The following is a 20,986-nucleotide window of genomic DNA, read 5'->3' as shown; positions in this document are numbered from 1 at the left end:
ACTAAGAGGTCTGAACTAAGAAATCGTAACTATTAGACGTCGTTACTAAGAGGTCGTTACTAAGAGAGATCGTAACTAAGAGAGGTCGTAACTACAAGACGTCTTAACTACAAGATCGTAACTAAGAGATCGTAACTAAGAGAGGTCGTAACTACAAGACGTCTTAACTACAAGATCGTAACTAAGAGATCGTAACTAAGAGGTCTTAACTAAGAAATCGTAATTATTAGACGTCGTTACTAAGAGGTCATTACTAAGAGAGATCGTAACTACAAGACTTCGTAACTACAAGATCGTAACTTAGAGATCGTAACTAAGAAATCCTAACCAATAGACGTCATTACTAAGAGGTCATTACTAAGAGAGATCGTAACTACAAGTCGTCGTAACTACAAGATCGTAACTAAGAGATCGTAACTAAGAAATCCTAACCAATAGACGTCATTACTAAGAGGTCATTACTAAGAGAGATCGTAACTACAAGACTTCGTAACTACAAGATCGTAACTAAGAGATCGTAACTAAGAAATCCTAACCAATAGACGTCGTTACTAAGGGGTCAGGTCGTTCCCATTTCCTATACGCTTCATATCCAACTAAGAGAAGAGAGAGAGGTATTGTGATTCCCGTGAGGCTACCAAGAGGAGGAGGAGGAGGAGGAAAACTTACTTAGGGCTACCTGGGGATATTGATTAGGCAAATACGTGGGTGTGTGCAGGTGGTGGTGGTGGTGGTGCATAGATGTGTGTGTGTGTGTGTGTGTGTGTGTGTGTGTGTGTGTGTGTGTGTGTGTGTGTGTGTACAACCGATAACAGTTATGACTCCTTTCTCCTTGGCCTTCGTTCGTTCGTTCGTTCGTTTGTTTTACCGTTGTGAGTTCGTTGTAAGGAAGGCTTGGGAAGGTTCTAAGGATGGTTACTGATGTAGATGGAAGGAGAGAGAGAGAGAGAGAGAGAGAGAGAGAGAGAGAGAGAGAGAGTGAATCAGAGAAAGTTAAAGTTGACTAAGAGATCGTAACTAAAGCGGTCGTAACTTAAGATATCGTAACTAGAAGCGGTCGTAACTTAAGATATCGTAACTAGAAGCGGTCGTAACTTAAGATGTCGTAACTAGATGCGGTCGTAACTAAGAGATCGTAACTATAGCGGTCGTAACTTAAGATATCGTAACTGGAAGAGGTCGTAACTAAGAGATCGTAACTATAGCGGTCGCAACTTAAGATATCGTAATTAGAAGTGGTCGTAACTTCAGATATCGTGATGAGAAGTGGTCGTAACTTAAGATATCGTAACAAGAAGCGGTCGTAACTAAGAGATCGTAGCTAAGAGATCGTTACTCAGAGGTCGTTATTATAAAAGAGATCGTAGGAGAGGTCACGTGTTTTTGTTTTCTTTTTTTGTTTTTGTTTTATTTTCAAAGTGTGCTAATCAGTGAGAGAGAGAGAGAGACCTACACTTCCTATTTCTCTCTCTCTCTCTCTCTCTCTCTCTCTCTCTCTCTCTCTCTCTCTCTCTCTCTCTCTCTCTCTCTCTCTCTCCCAGCATCTTCAACCCCCCATCCTTACCTATCCTAAGACTCACATCCTACATATCCTTCCATATCCTACCACCCTTTCATATCCTTCCACTTCCTTCCTTCCCAGCATCCTAGTCACTTTCCTTTCCACTCCCATAACCCATATCCTACGACTGTCCATCCTTTCATATCCTTCCACTTCCTTCCGTCCCAGTATCCTACAGTCACTTCCCTTTCCTCTCCCATAACCCATATCCTACGACTGTCCACCCCTTCATATCCTTTCACTTCCTATCATCCTTCTTCCTTGTCCTACCATCCTTATATCAAGTGTCCTTTCCTCTTCCAAGACCAATATCCTACTAGTTTACATCCTTCTAACTCCTACACTCCTACCAATATCCTTCCTTCTCTCCCATCCATCTTTTCCTAACCCCTAATCCACATATCCTTTCATCTTTCTTCATCCTCCTTCTCTCCCGCCCTTCCATCCTTTCCCTTCATACCAACATCCTTCCTTACCCCTTCCATTCTTCTCTCCCATATCCTATCCATTCGCATTCTCCCCTTCCTTCCTTCCTTCCTTCCCCTTCATACCAGCATCCTTCCTTGCCCCTTCCATTCTTCTCTCCCATCTCCTATCCATTCGCAATCTCCCCTTCCTTCCTTCCTTCCCTTCCTTCCTTCCCCTTCATACCAGCATCCTTCCTTACCCTTCCATTCTCCCCTTCCCTTCCTTCCTTCCTTCCTTCCTTCCCCTTCATACCAGCATCCTTCCTTACCCCTTCCATTCTTCTCTCCCATATCCTATCCATTCGCAATCTCCCCTTCCTTCCTTCCCTTCCTTCCTTCCTTCCTTCCCCTTCATACCAGCATCCTTCCTTGCCCCTTCCATTCTTCTCTCCCATCTCCTATCCATTCGCAATCTCCCCTTCCTTCCTTCCTTCCTTCCCCTTCATACCAGCATCCTTCCTTGCCCCTTCCATTCTTCTCTCCCATCTCCTATCCATTCGCAATCTCCCCTTCCTTCCTTCCTTCCCTTCCTTCCTTCCTTCCCCTTCATACCAGCATCCTTCCTTGCCCCTTCCATTCTTCTCTCCCATATCCTATCCATTCGCATTCTCCCCTTCCTTCCTTCCCTCCCTTCCTTCCTTCCTTCCCCTTCATACCAGCATCCTTCCTTGCCCCTTCCATTCTTCTCTCCCATATCCTATCCTCCTTCCTTCCCTCCTTCCTTCCTTCCTCCCTTCATACCAGCATCCTTCCTCCCTCCATTCTTCTCCCATATCCCCTTTCAGCAATCTTTCCTTCCACCTTCCTCCCTCCTCACCCGCTGTTTCCAGCCATGCAGGGCACCATATTTCACCACTTCTGCGCTGTTTCTGCACTTTGAGTCCTGGTTTGCCGTACGGAATGCTGCTTGACTTCTTAAATATATATATACGACTGCATTTGTGCGTGTATGTGTGTGCGTGTGTGCGTGTGTGCGGGAAGAGGACGGGAGGCGGGGGTTAAACCAGGCCAAGCTCGCAGAATCTCAGGTCATGGCAGAGTGATGTGACCTGACCTGACCTGACCTCTTGGCGACTTGGCTTGTGGGAGAAGAGAAGAGGAGGAGGAGGAGGAGGACAGTGAGGAGGAGGAGGGGGATGACACTCACTTTTATTCTCCCTCCTCTCCCTCCCTCTCTCCCTCCTTTCCTCCATCTCTCCCTCCCTCCTCCCTTCCTTACCTCCCCCCCCTTCTCATGGCACTCAGGTCAGCCCCTCCCCCTCCCTCCCTCCCCCCTCACGCAAATCAGTGCTGGCCCCCCCCTCTCCTCCCTCCTCACCCCCCCAAAAAAGAAGCTCCCCACCCCCATTTGGAAATTCACAAACGTTGCACAAAAAAAATAATGTTAAAACGTTTTCGAAGGTAACGTTCCTCCCCTCCCCCTCCCCCCCTCCCCCTCCCCTCCTCCTCCCCCTGCTGTGGTATTTTTGATAAGGGGATGAAAGTATTTTTTTGTCTCCCTTCAATGTTTTTTTTTTTTTTTTTTTTTTTTAGATTTTTCCTCCTTTTTCCTTCCTTTTCTTCCCTCCCTCCTTCCTCCTTCCTCCCTTCTCTCCTCCTCCTCCTCCTCCTCCTCCATCGGGTTCTCCAGTGGCCAAGACCGAGACCAAGCCCACCTTCTCCTCCACCCCCACCTCCTCCTCCTCCTCCTCCTCCTCCTCCTGTAGTTTTTAATGAGGGTGGAAGTGCATTTTTCTCCCCCTGTTTTTGTGTGTATTTTTCTCTCCCTTCCTCTCTCTCCCTTTCCTCCCTTTCCTCTCCCCCTTTCCTCTCCCTTTCCTCCCATCCATTCATTCCTCGACCCATGAAAATTTGTGTATATATAAAAAAAGAGAGAGATTAAAACTCGTCAGGCATTTGTTTTGTCATATTTGGTCCCCTTGTCTCTCTCTGTCCCCCCCCTCCCCCTATTACCCCCCCCCCCATATCCCGAGGCCCATACTGTATAAAGGATTCACTCTTGTGTTTGACCTGTACAGAACACGATCAAGAGAAAGAAAAAAAAAGAAAAAAGTTTATGACCCCAAAATGACCCTGGCGTCTGCTGTCCCGAATCTTATGTTTATTTTTATTTTTTTATATTATCACAAGTCATTTTTAATTCTCTAAGTGCTGCTGCTCATTTGTTTTTCTGCATTAATCTTATATATATACTCAACAGACGTTAACTATCATATCTCGCAGGTGTAAGATGCAATATACGTAACTTGTACATATATTTACCTGTTCAGTACCTGTGTATATATATATTTTTTTTGGAAGATACTACCCTTAATTTTTTTTCACTCCCCCTCAGCTCAGACTTTTTTCTCCTTATGGCTTCCTCAGACGTCCATTGCAAAGCTCTATAGTCACGCTCTCCTCTCATAGGGCAGGTTCGATGGCTCCTACACACCTTTCCTCTTAGGGCCAATTTTACAGTCCAGGGGCCGGATTCATCAAGCCACTACAGGACCGGTCGTTGGTATAAGTCTTTAACCTGGTAGCTGCGGGGAACATGTATCTTAAAGGCCCCTCTAAGCGAATTAATGAGAAAAAAATCATCACTCACGCAAACCATTTCATAATATATGGTACCAATGCATTTGTGATCAGTTTGTGCATCATCTATTATTATTATTATTTTTTGAGGGGTTTATATCAGTTTGTGCATCATCTATTATTATTATTATTTTTTGAGGGGTTTATATCAGTTTGTGCATCATCTATTATTATTATTATTTTTTGAGGGGTTTATATCATGGTAAAAATTTGGCCCATCACTGCTACATGGTAAAGCCACAAATTTGACCCGTCGCTGTTACCGGGTTAAGCAAATCTGTCTTCTACGTATGATTCATGTGTTTAGGCCGCTCCGATAACAGTGAATGAAGTACTGACCTGGTCGACACTTCTTTCATTGCCATTGGTTCGCCTTAAGATCAAGAGCGTCCCTAGATGATGGAGTTACCGGAAGACTTACCAACAACAGGTCTCGTAAGTGGTTTGATGAATCCGGCCTCACTGCAGCAAGTTTATAAGCTCCCCAGCCAAACACGATGAAAATTCATTGTATAGTGTTTGGCGTTGATATAAAAAGTAGGAAATTTTAGGAATCCACACATGAAATCTCTTTAATATCTGGTACCGAGTAGACTTAACGGACCATTGTGGAGAATGTAGTTTGGTTTCGGCGCTTACAATGACTGTGCTGGAGTGTTGAACTGGCCCTTAGTTACTCACGCCGGGGAGGAATGAGGATAAAAACTATGACATATATTTAGGTCCATATTGTTAAATGTACAAGGTCACAGGGAAGAGTAACTGGATTTTCATGGGTGACTTTTACGCTTGAAGATGCAGAGGCCGTGTCAAACTATCCCTGGGGTCACAAAACAGTCCATGAAAAGACCAGCATTATACGAAAGGCATTTTAAAGAGGCCGCAGAAAAGAGTAACTGGATTTTCATGGGTGACTTTTACGTTTGAAGATGCAGAGGCCGTGTCAGACTATCACTTTGGTCACAAAATGGTCCATGAAAAGACCAGCATTATACGAAAGGCATTTTAAAGAGGCCGCAGAAAAGAGTAACTGGATTTTCATTGGGGTTGATTTTCCCGTTCAGAGGAGCAGAGGCCGTGTCAAACTATCCCTGGCATCACAAAACAGTCCATGAAAAGACCAGCATTATACGAAAGGCATTTTAAAGAGGCCGCAGAAAAGAGTAACTGGATTTTCATGGGTGACTTTTACGTTTGAAGATGCAGAGGCCTTGTCAAACTATCCCTGGGGTCACAAAACAGCCCATGAAAGCCCAGATAACTAACAGTCTTTTCAATTAGGCCACAGAGGGTTTTCATGGGTGACTTTTACGTTTGAAGTTGCAGAAGCCATGTCAAACTATCTCTGGGGTCACAAAACAATCCATGAAAAGCCAAACTACTTATACGAGTCTTTTCAATTAGGCCACAGAGGATTTTCATGGGTGACTTTTACGTTTGAAGTTGCAGAAGCCATGTCAAACTATCCCTGGGGTCACAAAACAGCCCATGAAAGCCCAGATAACTTATACGAGAGGCTCTTCAAACAGGCAAACTGAGATGCCGATATGCTTAAAAAACCCAGATTTAAAATTGGCTTAGGGTTGAACTGCCATCAGAATACCCACTCGCTCATCAAAGTCCGTATTCTGGGGGTATTTTGAACTTGAGGGTTAAGTTTACATAGTTCTTTTATCCTTTTTATGTCCCCGGGGTGAGGTTTTGGTACTAGGAAAGGTGTGTGTTAGCCTGCGAACATTTGCTATTGTTTTTTCCTAGCTCATTGTGTGTCTTGTTCTATTAGTGTTCCCAGTGGTCCTAGTGTTAACAGCTGTCCCTCTTAACACTCCCCTCTCCCCCTCTCTCCCCTTATCTCCCCCTCCAATACTCGTGAGGGGTGATGTTGTCTTGTCATAAGCTTCCCCTTGTGTTATATTGTGACCCCTCCTCCTCCTCTTCTTCCTCCTCCTCTTCCTCCTCCTCCTCTGTTTCCTAATCTTGCATGTCACCTAATACCTTCCTTCCATCAGATTTATTCCTCCTCGTCCTTCTCCTCTTCCTCCTCCTCCTCCTCCTTCTTTTTCTTCTATATCTTCTTCATCTCCTCTCCCTCTTCTTCCTCCCTCCCCTCTTTATCTCCCCTTTCTCTCTCTCTCCACTCCACCCTACCATTTTTTTTTTATTTCTCAGTCGTAACCTCCTCCTCTTCCTCCTCCTCCTCCTCCTCCTCCTCAAACTCCTTCTCCTTTTAGAGTAAGCCGTGTCAATCATTTACTTTAGTGTCCGCTTTTAAAATACGCGTAGCTTCCGTTTTCTGTCTTTTTTTTTATATATATTGATGTTTGTATTCCGTTAATTAATCTAGCAATGTTTTTTTTCATTATTGTGTGTTTGTGTGTGCGTGTGTGCGTGATTGCCAACCCTCCTAACTATTGTGCAATGGATTTTTTATATATATCTGATCCCTTTGTTTATTTTCTTATGATTTTTTTAATATTTTTTTCCCATTTATGCTTTTTTTTGTAATGATTGACACATCCCCCAACCTCCTCCTCCTCCTCCTCCTCCTCCTCGTCCTATTCTCCTATTTTTGTAAGTGTCCATTTTGTATTATGCCAGTTTTTGCACTTTATTGGTATATCGTAATTATGTGAAGCCTTTTTCCCCCATAATCTAACTATCATTGACCTCTTCCCCTTAATCAGTCAACATGGAGAATTTTTGCATATACCCCCAATACTGTAAGCTCATAAGCCCCCTTGACTGTATTTTTGTATATAGAACCCTTACTGCCCTTCCCTTCCCTTCCTAAGCATGCCCTTCCCCTTACCTTCTCTTTCCTTTCATTCCCTTCCCTTCCCTACCCTTCCTGAGCATGTTCCTACTCTCTCCAACTCTTCCCTTCCCTTCCCTTCCCTTTCTTTCCCTTCCCTTCCCTTCCTTTCTGCATGTCGTATCTCTTCCCTTCCCTCCCTTTCCTTCCTTTCCTTTCTTTCGCTTTTCTTCCCTTCCCTTCCCTTCCTAAGCATGCCCTTCCCCTCCCCTTCTCTTCCCTTCCCTTCCCTTCCTAAGCATGCCCTTCCCCTCCCCTTCTCTATCCTTTCATTCCCTTACGATACCTTCCCTTCTCTTTCCTTCTGCATGTTCTTTCCCTTCCTTCCCTTCCATTCTGCATGCTCTTCCCCTTCCCTTTCCTTCCCTTCCCTTCCCTTTCCTTCCCTTCCTTTCTTTCCCTTCTCTTCCCTACCCCTCCTAAGCATGTCCCTCCTCTCCATTTCTTTTCTTCCTTTCCCTTCCTTCCCTTCCATTCTGCATGTTCTGTTCTTCCCCTTCCCTTCCTTCCCTTCCCTTCCCTTCACAAGTATGTCATAACTATAGTATGTTCGAATCAAGTGTTTATTGCCTTGGAAATGATTGCCAGACATTCTCGTATTATAAAAAGACAGACGGTTATGGTTGACGCCAAAACAATAAGTAAAACAAAAAATAAGGGGATGGTGACAAGTAAAGAATTAAGAACAGTTTCGTAATGTGTATGACACTTATTACAAATCATAGTCCTTTGCTAGCTATTGAAACCGTAGTGCATCATTCCATGTATAGATTAAAGCCTCCAAATGTTAGTAGAAGGTTTTTCAGCAAGATGTCCAGCAGATTACCGCCAACTTCCCAATGCCTTCAAGATATACTGTGTTACAGGCGGAGACGGCGGTAAACTCTACGGTCCTGACCTGCCGCGTTTACATTACTCAGCGGCTCCCGTGATGCACTACGGAGCGGACACCAGCGACTTATTCCCCCAAAACAGACTTATGCTACACCACTGCATTAGCTTTGCACTCCCTGTTGATTCTAATGGCGTCAACCTTAACTGTGTATCTCGTATAATAAGTGAGTTAAGGGAAGAAAGGAATCCAGCCAGAGGAACACTTGGTTTGAAGAGACTTAGCACCCACACCCTGAGCCTCCTATGTCACAGTACCCGCCTTGTTACCTATCCAAGTCCCCTATTTCAACTGTGGCTGCATGCATACCCAGCAACCTAACCCCAGAAGTCTCCTAATCCCATTCCAATTTGCATTCCACCCATAGCCTATTCCTTGACCATTCCAAACCCATGTCACAGTCCCCCATACCTATCCAAGTCCCGTATTTCAACTGTGGCTGCATGTGTATCCAGTAACCTAACCTTAGAAGTCTCCAGTACCTTATTCACTGCCACAATCCCACCCTCAGTGTATTCCAACTCCCTGTAGCCTATTGCATGACCATTTGATTCCCTCTCGTGTATTGAAAGTTTGCCTCCTCTGTCCCATATCCTTCCAGTGTGTTTTACCTTGCATCCTCCTCCTCCTCCTCCTCCTCCTCTTCTTCTTCTTCCCTACTAGCATGCCTCCACTCTTTCCCTCCTTTTCTCCCTCCTCCTCTTCCTCCTCCCCCATCTCTCTGGATAGCATGTTTTTTCTCCTCCCTCTCTCTCTCTCTATGCATCCTCCTCCATCTCCTCCTCCTCCACCTCTTCTGATAGCATGTCTTTTCCCTTCCTCTCTACCTGTCCTCCTCCTCCTCCTCCTAGCATGCCTACCCTCCCCCTCTCTCTCTTTCTCTCTCTCTCTCCCTGCCCTCCCATCCCTCCATCTGCCCCTTCAGTTGCATGCCTTGACAGCCCCCAAACTCCTGCCCCTCGACACCCTCCCTTGCCCTTGTCAACACGCCGCTCTGTTCCCAGGCCTGCAGGTGGTTCTCAAGTCCATCATAAAGGCGATGGCGCCCCTCCTTCAAATTGGGCTGCTCGTCCTCTTCGCTATCGTTATCTTTGCCATCATCGGCCTTGAATTCTACTCTGGTGCTCTCCATAAAACATGCTACAGTTTAGCCGACCTAGGTAAGTGTTCCGTGGTTCTGTGTGTGTGTGTGTGTGTGTGTGTGTGTGTGTGTGTGTGTGTGTATGTGTGTATTTATCGTCATCATCATCATCATCATCATAGTTTAACGTCCATTTATTCCCTATGGTGGGGTTGGACGGGACATGAGCCTCCTCCACTGTTGCCGGTCCATAGCCATTTCTTCTGTGATGTTCAGCCTCCTCATATCTTCCTGTGTGTGTGTGTATTTACCTATTTGTATTTACCTATTTGTAGTCTACCGGGCCCAAGCTAAGCTCTAATAGTCCCTCTCCATATCTACATTTATCTGTGTATGTGTGTGTGTGTGTGTGTGTGTGTGTGTGTGTGTGTGTGTGTTTTATTTACAGCCAGGGAGACAGCTCAAGGCACTAAAATGAATCTGTGTGTGTGGATGGGCCAGTGTGTGTGTGTGTGTGTGTGTGTGTGTGTGTGTGTGTGTGTGTATTTACCTATTTCTGGTTTACAGGGCCTGAACTAAGCTCGGTCAGTCCTGTCTCCCAATTTATATTTGTCCAACTTTTCCTTCGCTATACGGACACTGCCCACCTCAACAATGTCTTTGCTTATGTATGGAAAACTGAACTTCCTTATGCCTTTCAAACAAGTCCCCTTTTTCAATTCCTTACTGTGTCCTCTTAGTTGCCTACCCCCCTTCCGTCTCGATCATTTCTATCCAACATGTCCATTCCATTCGTGTTCCTGTACAATGCTATTGGGTCACCTCTTTCTCACTGTCTGCATGCCTTCCCTCCTCCTCCTTCTCCTCCTTCTCCACTTCCTCAAACTCCTTCGATAGCATGTCTTCCCCCCCCCCCCCTCTCTCTCTCTTTCTCTCATCTTCCGTTCCTCCCGTCGATAGCATGTCCTTCCTCTCCCTCTCTCTCTCTCTCATCTTCCGTTCCTCCCCTCGATAGCATGTCTCTCCCCTCCCTCCCTCTCTCTCTCTCTCTCTCTCTCTCTCTCTCTCTCTCTCTCTCTCTCTCTCTCTCTCTCTCTCTCTCTCTCTCTCTCTCTCTCTCTCTCTCTCTCTCTCTCTCTCTCTCTCTCTCTCTCTCTCTCTCTCTCTCTCTCTCTCTCTCTCTCTCTCTCTCTCTCTCTCTCTCTCTCTCTCTCTCTCTCTCTCTCTCTCTCTCTCTCTCTCTCTCTCTCTCTCTCTCTCTCTCTCTCTCTCTCTCTCTCTCTCTCTCTCTCTCTCTCTCTCTCTCTCTCTCTCTCTCTCTCTCTCTCTCTCTCTCTCTCTCTCTCTCTCTCTCTCTCTCTCTCTCTCTCTCTCTCTCTCTCTCTCTCTCTCTCTCTCTCTCTCTCTCTCTCTCTCTCTCTCTCTCTCTCTCTCTCTCTCTCTCTCTCTCTCTCTCTCTCTCTCTCATCTTCCGTTCCTCTCCCCGATAGCATGTCTCTCCCCTCCCTCCCTCTCTCTCTCTCTCTCTCTCATCTTCCGTTCCTCACCGCGCCATGTCCTTGCAGATCAAATAGTGACGGAGGGAGAGATGGCCACACCCTGTTATACGTCGGATAATAAGTCCGAGGCCCCCTCCGGTGCCTACGTCTGTGATGCGGAGATCTCCACCTGCCTGGAGCTGTGGGTCGGGCCCAACTATGGTATCACGTCCTTTGATAATATTGGGTTTGCTATGTTGACTGTGTTTCAGTGCATCACGCAGGAGGGCTGGACAGCCATTCTCTACTGGGTGAGTAAAGACATTGGTGTTCGGGAATGTATTATGCCTTTTGTTTTTCTGGTTAGGTTGTATTCTTAACCCGGTAGCAGCGATGGGCCAAATTTGTGGCTTTACCATGTAGCAGTGACGAGCCAGATTTGTGGCTTTACTGTGTAGCAGCAACGGGCCAAATTTGTGGCTTTACTGTGTCGCAGTGACGAGCCAAATTTGTGGCTTTACCGTGTAGCAGCGACGGGCCAAATTTGTCCCATGTTATAAACTCCCCAAAATAGATGATACATAATCCAATCACAAATGCTTTGATAAATATTATGAAATGGTTTGTGTGAGGGGTGATTTTTTCTCAGTTTTCTTGCTTAGAGGGGCCTTTGAGAAACATGATCCCCGCTGCTACCAGGTTAAATGTTAGGTTCTCATTATGACTGTTTCTCGAGGCCACAGTGAAGATTAGCCTGTTTTTTCATGGGTGTTTTTTCCATTCAAGATACATAAGCCAGGTAAAACTATCACTAGGATCTCAAAACAGTCCATGAAAATCCCAGCAACTTTTATGAGAGGCAAGAATAGTTCTGAAATATAAAGGTGTCTTTGGGCCGCTTTCACAGTCATTTTGTTTGTTTTGATTGTTACCAGCGGTGGTGATCGTTGCTATAGTATTTCCATGTAAAACTGGCCGATGGGGTAGTGGCGGCTGCGGGGTTAGCCTAGCCCCGCACCTTGCCACACACTCTCAACACCTCTCGCTTCCTCTGCAGTCGCCACTACCCCACAAGCCAGTTTCACATGGAAAACTATACCATCGATCGCCGCCATTGGTAACGATCAAAACAAACAGACTGTGAAAGCAGCCCATAGCCTCAGCATCCGTCACTAACCTCCTCCCTGAACTAACAGACCCCTAAGCTACGTAAGCCTCCACTAACCCTCTTCTCCTCTCCGCAGACAAACGATGCCATGGGTGCAAAATTCAACTTCCTCTACTTTGTGCCCCTCATCGTGTTGGGGTCTTTTTTCATGCTCAACTTAGTTCTTGGTGTGTTGTCTGGGTAAGTGTTGCAAGTCGTCCCGCTCTCCTCCTCTCCCTCCTCCTCCTCCTTCTATTGATAACCATGTTCATATTGTGTTTACTCCTGGAAATGCTTGAGAATAAAACTACCTATGGAAATACTACTAACACACACACACACACACACACACACACACACACACACACACACACACAGCCTCTATGAAAGCCTTATCCAATGTGTGTGTGTGTGTGTGTGTGTGTAAGCCTGGAAGTATTTGAGAATGTGGACGTAACTCAAATCTTACACACACACACACACACACACACACACACACTTACATACACATACACACATATTACGACCACGATGAAAACACACACACACACACACACACACATACATACACATACACACATCTTCACTCCATATCCTGTACAGACAACCTCAGTAAACACACACACACACGTACACACACTCTTACACACTCACACACACACACACACACACACACACACACACACACACACACACACACATATCTCCACTCCATACATAAAGAGTGGATGTTGATTGGGTCTGCCGTCACTGAATTCAAAGCACAGTCTACCTAAAAAAAAAAATAATAATGGCTTACCCTACAGAGAATTTTCCAACGAGAGGAAGCGCGTCGAAAAGCGAGAACATCATCGGAAGCTTAGGATACGGAGAAATTTTACCGAGGCTTTCACAGGTTACTTTGACTGGATATGTGAAGCAGGTACTGGCGCTGGTGGTGGTGGTGGTGGTGGTGGTGGTAGAAGGCCAGAAACAGTATAATCGTATAATCCCCGACACACTGCTTGTTCCGTAACCCTTCCGTGCTTTCACTAGGTATATCAGACTCCTCCGCTCAGTTGCTGAAGTTGAAGTTGAAGTTGGGTAAATAATGACAGCTTGTTCCGTAACCCTTCGTAACTCCTTCGCTCAGCTGCTGAAGTGAAGTGAAGTGTAGGGGTAATAATAACAGCTTGTTCCGTAACCCTTCGTAACTCCTTCGCTCAGCTGCTGAAGTGATGTTGAAATACGGGAAATAATGACAGCTTGTTCCGTAATGCTGCCGTGCTTTCACTACTTAAATCAAACTCCTCCGCTCAGCTGCCAAAGTGAAGTTGAGGTACGGGAAATAATGATATATAAAAGAGTGATATTGCAGCTTGTCGTAATGAAGCTGTATGTGCTGTGAGCTACGATATATGTAAATAGTGTGTATAGCCACTTATATATGAGTCACTAGGTACCAAATGGAGATGCCAAACAGTCACTGCTGATTTTTATTTGTAAGTCTTAGTTCAGCTTTTCATATACATCAGAAGGAAAATATATGCTTGTTGAGGTTGCTTTCTGAGGCCAAGTTGTATATATGCTAGATACCTTTCATTCATATCCAGTGCCGAGTGAAGATGCCAAACAGTGCCAATTTGTATATGTAAGTCTTAGTTTAGCATTCCATATCCATCAGAAGAAAAATACATGCTTGATCAGGGAGAGTTGTAGTTACATACTTTCCGAGGCCAAGGTGTGCGCCAGTGATACCCCAGAAGAGCTGCGTTGGGCGTACGTACTTAGTGGCATACATGAGCGTATTTACCGAGGCTTATTAAAATGCGTATTGTGTATCGTTGACCCCCAGAGTTATTATTCTTAGCACCATAGCACAGGAGAGTTTGGCCGGCCTTATCATAGGTGCCTAACTGTTACCTAAAGAGAGCCTTGCGAAAATTGAAATGCCACTGATACGATATATTTTGGTGGGCTCTAGGTATTGTAAGGGTCTCGAATAAGTCCCTCGACCACAAAAACTAATATATCATCATCAATTTGAACTACATCCCAGGCGTCTTAATGTTAACAGAAGGGCCTTGTGAAAATTGAAATGCCACTGATATGATATATTTTGGCGGGCTCTAGGTATTGTAAGGGTCTCGAATAAGCCCCTAGACCACAACAACTAATATCATATCATCGTCAATTTGAACTACATCGCAGGCGTCTGAATGTTATCAATAGAGCCTTGCGGAATTCAAATTGACAACGATATGTTTTTTATGTGTTTTAGGTATCATCAGGGTCTCGAATAAGTCCCAAGACCATAAGAAAACACTATCATACCACCATTAATTGAATTTCACGGACGACTCTTCTGATTACAACATGGCGTCTACGATGAGGCCGGCCAGACTCTCCTCTATTTTATGGCTTCCTATGACTCTATGGCTGTTGTCATTACCATTATTCCTGCAGCTTATATTTAACTCCTGTATCATGTATTACCCTCTCCCCTCTTCTTGCTTCCAGTGAATTTGCTAAGGAGAGAGAGCGAGTAGAAAATAGACAAGAATTTTTAAAACTTAGAAGACAGCAGCAGTTAGAGAGAGAGTTGAATGGGTATGTGGAGTGGATATGTAAAGCAGGTATGTATCCTAAGCCTTGCGTATCCTTAATCCCTCCTCTGTCTCTTCCTCTCCTTCTCCTTCTTTACGTATAAAAAAAAGCATCCCTCCTCTGTCTCTTTCTCTCCTTCTTTACGTATAAAAAAAGCATCCCTCCTCTGTCTCTTTCTCTCCTTCTTTACGTATAAAAAAAGCATCCCTCCTCTGTCTCTTTCTCTCCTTCTTTACGTATAAAAAAAGCATCCCTCCTCTGTCTCTTCCTCTCCTTCTTTACGTATAAAAAAAAGCATCCCTCCTCTGTCTCTTCCTCTCCTTCTTTACGTATAAAAAAAAGCATCCCTCCTCTGTCTCTTTCTCTCCTTCTTTATGGATAAAAAAAAGCATCCCTCCTCTGTCTCTTTCTCTCCTTCTTTACGGATAAAAAAAGCATCCCTCCTCTGTCTCTTTCTCTCCTTCTTTACGTATAAAAAAAAGCATCCCTCCTCTGTCTCTTTCTCTCCTTCTTTACGTATAAAAAAAGCATCCCTCCTCTGTCTCTTTCTCTCCTTCTTTATGGATAAAAAAAAGCATCCCTCCTCTGTCTCTTCCTCTCCTTCTTTACATATAAAAAAAGCATCCCTCCTCTGTCTCTTCCTCTCCTTCTTTACGTATAAAAAAAAGCATCCCTCCTCTGTCTCTTCCTCTCCTTCTTTACGTATAAAAAAAAGCATCCCTCCTCTGTCTCTTCCTCTCCTTCTTTACATATAAAAAAAGCATCCCTCCTCTGTCTCTTTCTCTCCTTCTTTACGTATAAAAAAAAGCATCCCTCCTCTGTCTCTTTCTCTCCTTCTTTACGTATAAAAAAAGCATCCCTCCTCTGTCTCTTCCTCTCCTTCTTTACGTATAAAAAAAGCATCCCTCCTCTGTCTCTTTCTCTCCTTCTTTACGTATAAAAAAAAGCATCCCTCCTCTGTCTCTTCCTCTCCTTCTTTACGTATAAAAAAAAGCATCCCTCCTCTGTCTCTTTCTCTCCTTCTTTACGTATAAAAAAAAGCATCCCTCCTCTGTCTCTTTCTCTCCTTCTTTACGTATAAAAAAAAGCATCCCTCCTCTGTCTCTTTCTCTCCTTCTTTACGTATAAAAAAAAGCATCCCTCCTCTGTCTCTTCCTCTCCTTCTTTACGTATAAAAAAAAGCATCCCTCCTCTGTCTCTTTCTCTCCTTCTTTACGTATAAAAAAAGCATCCCTCCTCTGTCTCTTTCTCTCCTTCTTTACGGATAAAAAAAAGCATCCCTCCTCTGTCTCTTTCTCTCCTTCTTTACGTATAAAAAAAAGCATCCCTCCTCTGTCTCTTTCTCTCCTTCTTTACGTATAAAAAAAAGCATCCCTCCTCTGTCTCTTTCTCTCCTTCTTTACGTATAAAAAAAAGCATCCCTCCTCTGTCTCTTTCTCTCCTTCTTTACGTATAAAAAAAAGCATCCCTCCTCTGTCTCTTCCTCTCCTTCTTTACGTATAAAAAAAAGCATCCCTCCTCTGTCTCTTTCTCTCCTTCTTTACGGATAAAAAAAAGCCCGCTACTCGCTGTTCCTAAAAAGAATCCAAAGAGGCGGCTGAAAGAGGGATCAACACTCTTTACTTTTTACTTTTGTGGGAGCGGCGAGTAGCAGCCTTTTTTTTTTTTTGTACTCTTTTTGTTGCCCTTGAGCCGCATCCTTTGACGTAAAAAAAAAAAAAAAAAGTTAGGCTATTTTCTATTGGTTTGATTACAAGTCTTATCACTAACATTGCCTTTAAGATTAGGAGCTATCATAAACAGGCTATTTTCTATTGGTTTGATTACAAGTCTTATCACTAACACTGCCTATAAGATTAAAAGCTATCATAAACAGGCTATTTTCTATTGGTTTGATTACAAGTCTTATCACTAACATTGCCTTTAAGATAAGAAGCTATCATAAACAGGCTATTTTCTATTGGTTTGATTACAAGTCTTATTACTAACACTGCCTATAAGATTAAAAGCTATCATAAACAGGCTATTTTCTATTGGTTTGATTACAAGTCTTATTACTAACACTGCCATAAGATAAGAAGCTATCGTAAACAGGCTATTTTCTACTGGTTTGATTACAAGTCTTATCACTAACATTGCCTTTAAAATTAGAAGCTATCATAAACAGGCTATTTTCTACTGGTTTGATTACAAGTCTTATTACTAACATTGCCTTTAAAATTAGAAGCTATCATAAACAGGCTATTTTCTACTGGTTTGATTACAAGTCTTATTACTAACACTGCCTTTAAGATAAGAAGCTATCGTAAACATGACTAAAAATGAAGGCGAGAGTCGGGAGTCCACCCACTAACCACTTTCGTATTTTGCAGAGGAGGTGATCCTTGCCGAAGAACGAACGACAGACGAGGAGAAAGCTCACATAATGGAGGGTGAGAGAAGTGTGTCTGCTTAAGGATTCGTTTAGTCTTAAGTCCTGACACATCTATGCATGCAGCCTGACTTACTGAACATATCCGAAAACAAGACGCATGCTGATGATGAAGATATTTTTTGCATGTCTCTTGCATATATAAAGTTCAGTGATGCTTATATGGTATGGCTTTGAACAGAGGCATTAAAGAGAGTCAAAACATATGCGGATGCTCGTTCTTCTCAATGGTCCATATATCAAGTTTTTATAGGAGGTTCGAAGAGTTTAAAAAGCCGTAAGGCCTTTGTTCAGTGATGCTTATATGGTATGGCTTTGAACAGAGGCATTAAAGAGAGTCAAAAGATATGTGGATGATGCTCGTTCTTCTCAACGCTCCATATATCATGTTTTTATAGTAGGTTCGAAGAGTTTAAAGAGCCGTAAGCCCTTTGTTCAGTGATGCTTATATGGTATGGCTTTGAACAGAGGCATTAAAGAGAGTCAAAACATATGCGGATGATGCTCGTTCTTCTCAACGCTCCATATATCAAGTTTATTAGGAGGTTCGAAGAGTGTAAAGAGCCATAAACCCTTTGTTCAGTGATGCTTATATGGTATGGCTTTGAACAGAGGCATTACAGAGAATCAAAACATATGCGGATGATGCACGTTCTTCTCAATGCTCCATATATCAAGTTGATTAGTAGGTTTGAAGAGTGTAAAGAGCCATAAATCCTTTGTTCAGTGATGCTTTGAACAGAGGCGTTAAGAGAATCAAAACATACGCGGATGATGCTCGTTCTACTCTACTGGTTGCATTCATTCACTAGACAATATCCTAAATACCATAAGTTTAACATGGCTCTAATAGTGTTGGATTCCTTTGCTCTAAGTGAGTGGCATATCAGTTAGGTTTGCATTCCGAGTTCAAGGTTGCTTTCATTCACTAGACAGTATCCTAAATACAGGTAACTCGATTTACGCGAGTATTGTGTCCTTGAAGAGGTCGCGTAAATCAAAAACAATGTAAATCAAACAAGAGGTAGGTTTCTTTCAAAAAATAAATGTTCATTCAGTGGAGAGAGAGAGAGAGAGAGAGAGAGAGAGAGAGAGAGAGAGAGAGAGAGAGAGAGAGAGAGAGAATATCCATATCACCGAGACATCCACTCAGGCACTCAATCTCAGCCTCACTCATGTGAGGGAGAAATGAGGGACACCATGAGCGACTGGCTAGTATTGGTACTGGTATTGTACTGTATAGCTGGTACCGTTAGTACCGGTACTGCGTACCCCTATTGTTGAGTAGCGTATAAGTGAAAAAAAAGTGTAAATTAAACATTTATTTGGATTTTGGACCCCGCGTTATTTCAAAAACGCGTAAACCAAATTCACGTAAATCGAGAGTTACCTGTACCATAAGTTTAACATGGCTCTAATAGTGTTGGATTCCTTTGCTGCAAGTGAGGGGCATATCAGGTTTGCATCCCAAGTTCAAGCCTGCATTCTTTACCAAGACAATAACTTCTATACAACAAATTTTAACATGGCTCTAATAGTGTTGCATTCCTTTGCTGTCAGTGAGTGGCATATCAGTTAGGTTTGCATCCCAAGTTCAAGGTTGCATTCATTCACTAGACAGTATACTAAATATCATAAGTTTAACATGGCTCTAATAGTGTTGCATTCCTTTGCTGTCAGTGAGTGGCATATCAGTAAGGTCTGCATCCCAAGTTCAAGGTTGCATTCATTCACTAGACAGTATACTAAATATCATAAGTTTAACATGGCTCTAATAGTGTTGGATTTCTTTGCTGCAAGTGAGGGGCATATCAGTGGGTCTGCATCCCCAAAGACAATATCCTAAATATCATAAGTTTAACATGGCTCTAATAGTGTTGGATTCCTTTGCTGCAAGTGAGGGGCATATCAATTAGGTTTGCATCCCCAGTTCAAGCCTGCATTCATCTCCGAGTCAGTAGCGTAAATACCACAAAGTTACAGACATGCTTGAGTTGTCGGGGCTTCCAGTGTATGTAAGTCCCCGGTATCATGTTCCAAGCCAGCATTTTGAGCATCTTACGAACTAGAAAATTACTAATACATGCTTCTACTTTTGCTATCATGCTATTGCTATGACTACTACTGCTACTACTATTACTACTACTGCTTTGCTACTACTACTACTTACTAGAAACTAATGCTTGCTATCAACTATCACTACTACTACTACTACTACTGCTACGTCTACTACTACAATTCCTACTCCTAATGAATGTATATAATTTCCGATGCCTAACCGTACTTTCTCTCCCTCTTCGGCAGCGCGGAGAAGGGCCGCGGCGAAGAGAAAAAAGCTGAAACATTTGGGGAAGAGCAAAAGCACTGACACAGAAGACGAGGACAACGAGGCAGATGATGATGATGGTGAGTAGCGCCCAGAGGCTCACGTTGGCACCTCCTTTGGTTTGGTTTCAGTTAAATAGCATTTTTCCGATTGATGATTGATTTTGTTTTGTTTTCCCATTTCAGGTTCGATTTTCCGTTTTTATGAGTTTGTTAATGTTTCTCCAGTGCTAATTTACTTGTTTGTTTGTTTTCATTGCGTTGTTTTATCTGTTCTTTTGTGCCTTGTTTCGTATCGTGCACTCAAGATCTCTCAGACAGCAGAGTCCCGAGCGTGAGTCGCCGCGCCGCTCCGCTCTCCCTCCCAGACCCAGTTTGTTCTGTTTCCTCAAGTAACACATTTGTCTGATCTCTCGGGAGGACAGTTTCATAAGTTTCCTCATTGTGCATGACCTTGTAGTCAGTCCTCCTGAAGCAGTGCATTCATGTCAGCAATGACCTCCCTTGTAAATACTCAAAGACACTTGTTTCTGGCTCTCACCTCCAAAGTACTGCTGCGCGCCACACACTTGTTTCAGTAAAGGTTTGGTGTTTTGTTACTTTACCCTTAACCGTCTTCCTCTGTTGCCACCTCCAGCATTACTAAACTCTTCCTCCCGTCATAATGATCCTCTGTTTTCAGGCCAAAATTTTTAGCCTCTGAGCTGCAGCCTAGCGCAGCAACTCTCTCTTAGTGACCATTCTGTCCGTGTGGCTGACCCCCCCTGTCACGCCTCACTTGGCTGCGACACTTTTCTTGTCTCTGCAATGTGCTCAGAACATGAATGGTCAACAATAAATGGTTTTTGTTTAAGTTCAACTTCATGAACTAGAACTTACATGTGTATTCATATATATATATATATATATATATATATATATATATATATATATATATATATATATATATATATATATATATATATATATATATATATATATATATATATATATATATATTATACATTTACAAAATATGTCTTGCCTGTACATACACATTTTTTCGTATGTAGAATTTTTATTATAACTTTTACCAGCTGCCCAGACATTAACATAACTCAGGACACTTGGATAATCCAGTATTTATAAGTTCATGGTTATAAAAAATATCTTTTATCTTCATAATTCACATATTTGTAAAATATTCAAGCAGTAATTTTGTTCCTCATCTTCAGTGGTATGCAGTGCTGCTGCTGCCCGGTGTGTGCCGGGCCATTATCCAGAGTCCCGGGTTGTTCCCTTATCAGTGTCCAATACATTCTTTGTGCCGAGGGTTCCTCCCTTCACCTTTTTGTGTTTCTTTCATTAAATTTCATCCCCGGCAGTGCTGTGATTAGACACTCTTGTTCTCGTTGCACCGCTTCCTCCCGGCACTCTGTTTTTGCCTTGATCACTGTTTCTGGCCCTCAGAGGCTTGCTGTGCTGTGTGCCTCGGCCCCTCGGCACAAAGAGTGGTGGAGGCACGGCTAGGGGAGTGTGTGTAGCATTGCACTGTTCATATGTGAACAAAGACTATCCTAATACCTTATATATCCATATAATACAATGGGCCCTCTCTTCAAACTGGATGTACTTACTGTTTGTACA

The 20,986-nt window shown here is 43.3% G+C and overlaps 1 protein-coding gene across 34 annotated transcripts in view; it reads left to right on the top strand.

Moving 5' to 3' along the window:
* Positions 1-20,986, top strand: part of LOC126980236 (voltage-dependent calcium channel type A subunit alpha-1-like) — a 209,962-nt gene that overhangs the window by 103,177 nt on the left and 85,799 nt on the right. For 21 of the 34 annotated variants that reach the window (XM_050829870.1, XM_050829883.1, XM_050829879.1 and 18 more), the window contains exons 6-11: positions 9,317-9,472; positions 10,959-11,182; positions 12,116-12,219; positions 14,518-14,633; positions 16,977-17,045; positions 19,340-19,441. In XM_050829870.1, coding sequence (XP_050685827.1) covers positions 9,317-9,472; positions 10,959-11,182; positions 12,116-12,219; positions 14,518-14,633; positions 16,977-17,045; positions 19,340-19,441 — 771 coding nt within the window. Of the gene's footprint in view, positions 1-9,316; positions 9,473-10,958; positions 11,183-12,115; positions 12,220-12,824; positions 12,941-14,517; positions 14,634-16,976; positions 17,046-19,339; positions 19,442-20,986 lie in introns of all 34 variants that reach the window. The other 13 variants (XM_050829889.1, XM_050829900.1, XM_050829899.1 and 10 more) reach the window with 3 other exon arrangements.

The sequence above is a fragment of the Eriocheir sinensis genome, chromosome 44 (assembly GCF_024679095.1).
Source record: "Eriocheir sinensis breed Jianghai 21 chromosome 44, ASM2467909v1, whole genome shotgun sequence".
NCBI classification, from domain to species: domain Eukaryota; kingdom Metazoa; phylum Arthropoda; class Malacostraca; order Decapoda; family Varunidae; genus Eriocheir; species Eriocheir sinensis.
Note: the sequence above shows the minus strand (reverse complement) of the source record. Positions and strands in the feature narration are given on the sequence as shown.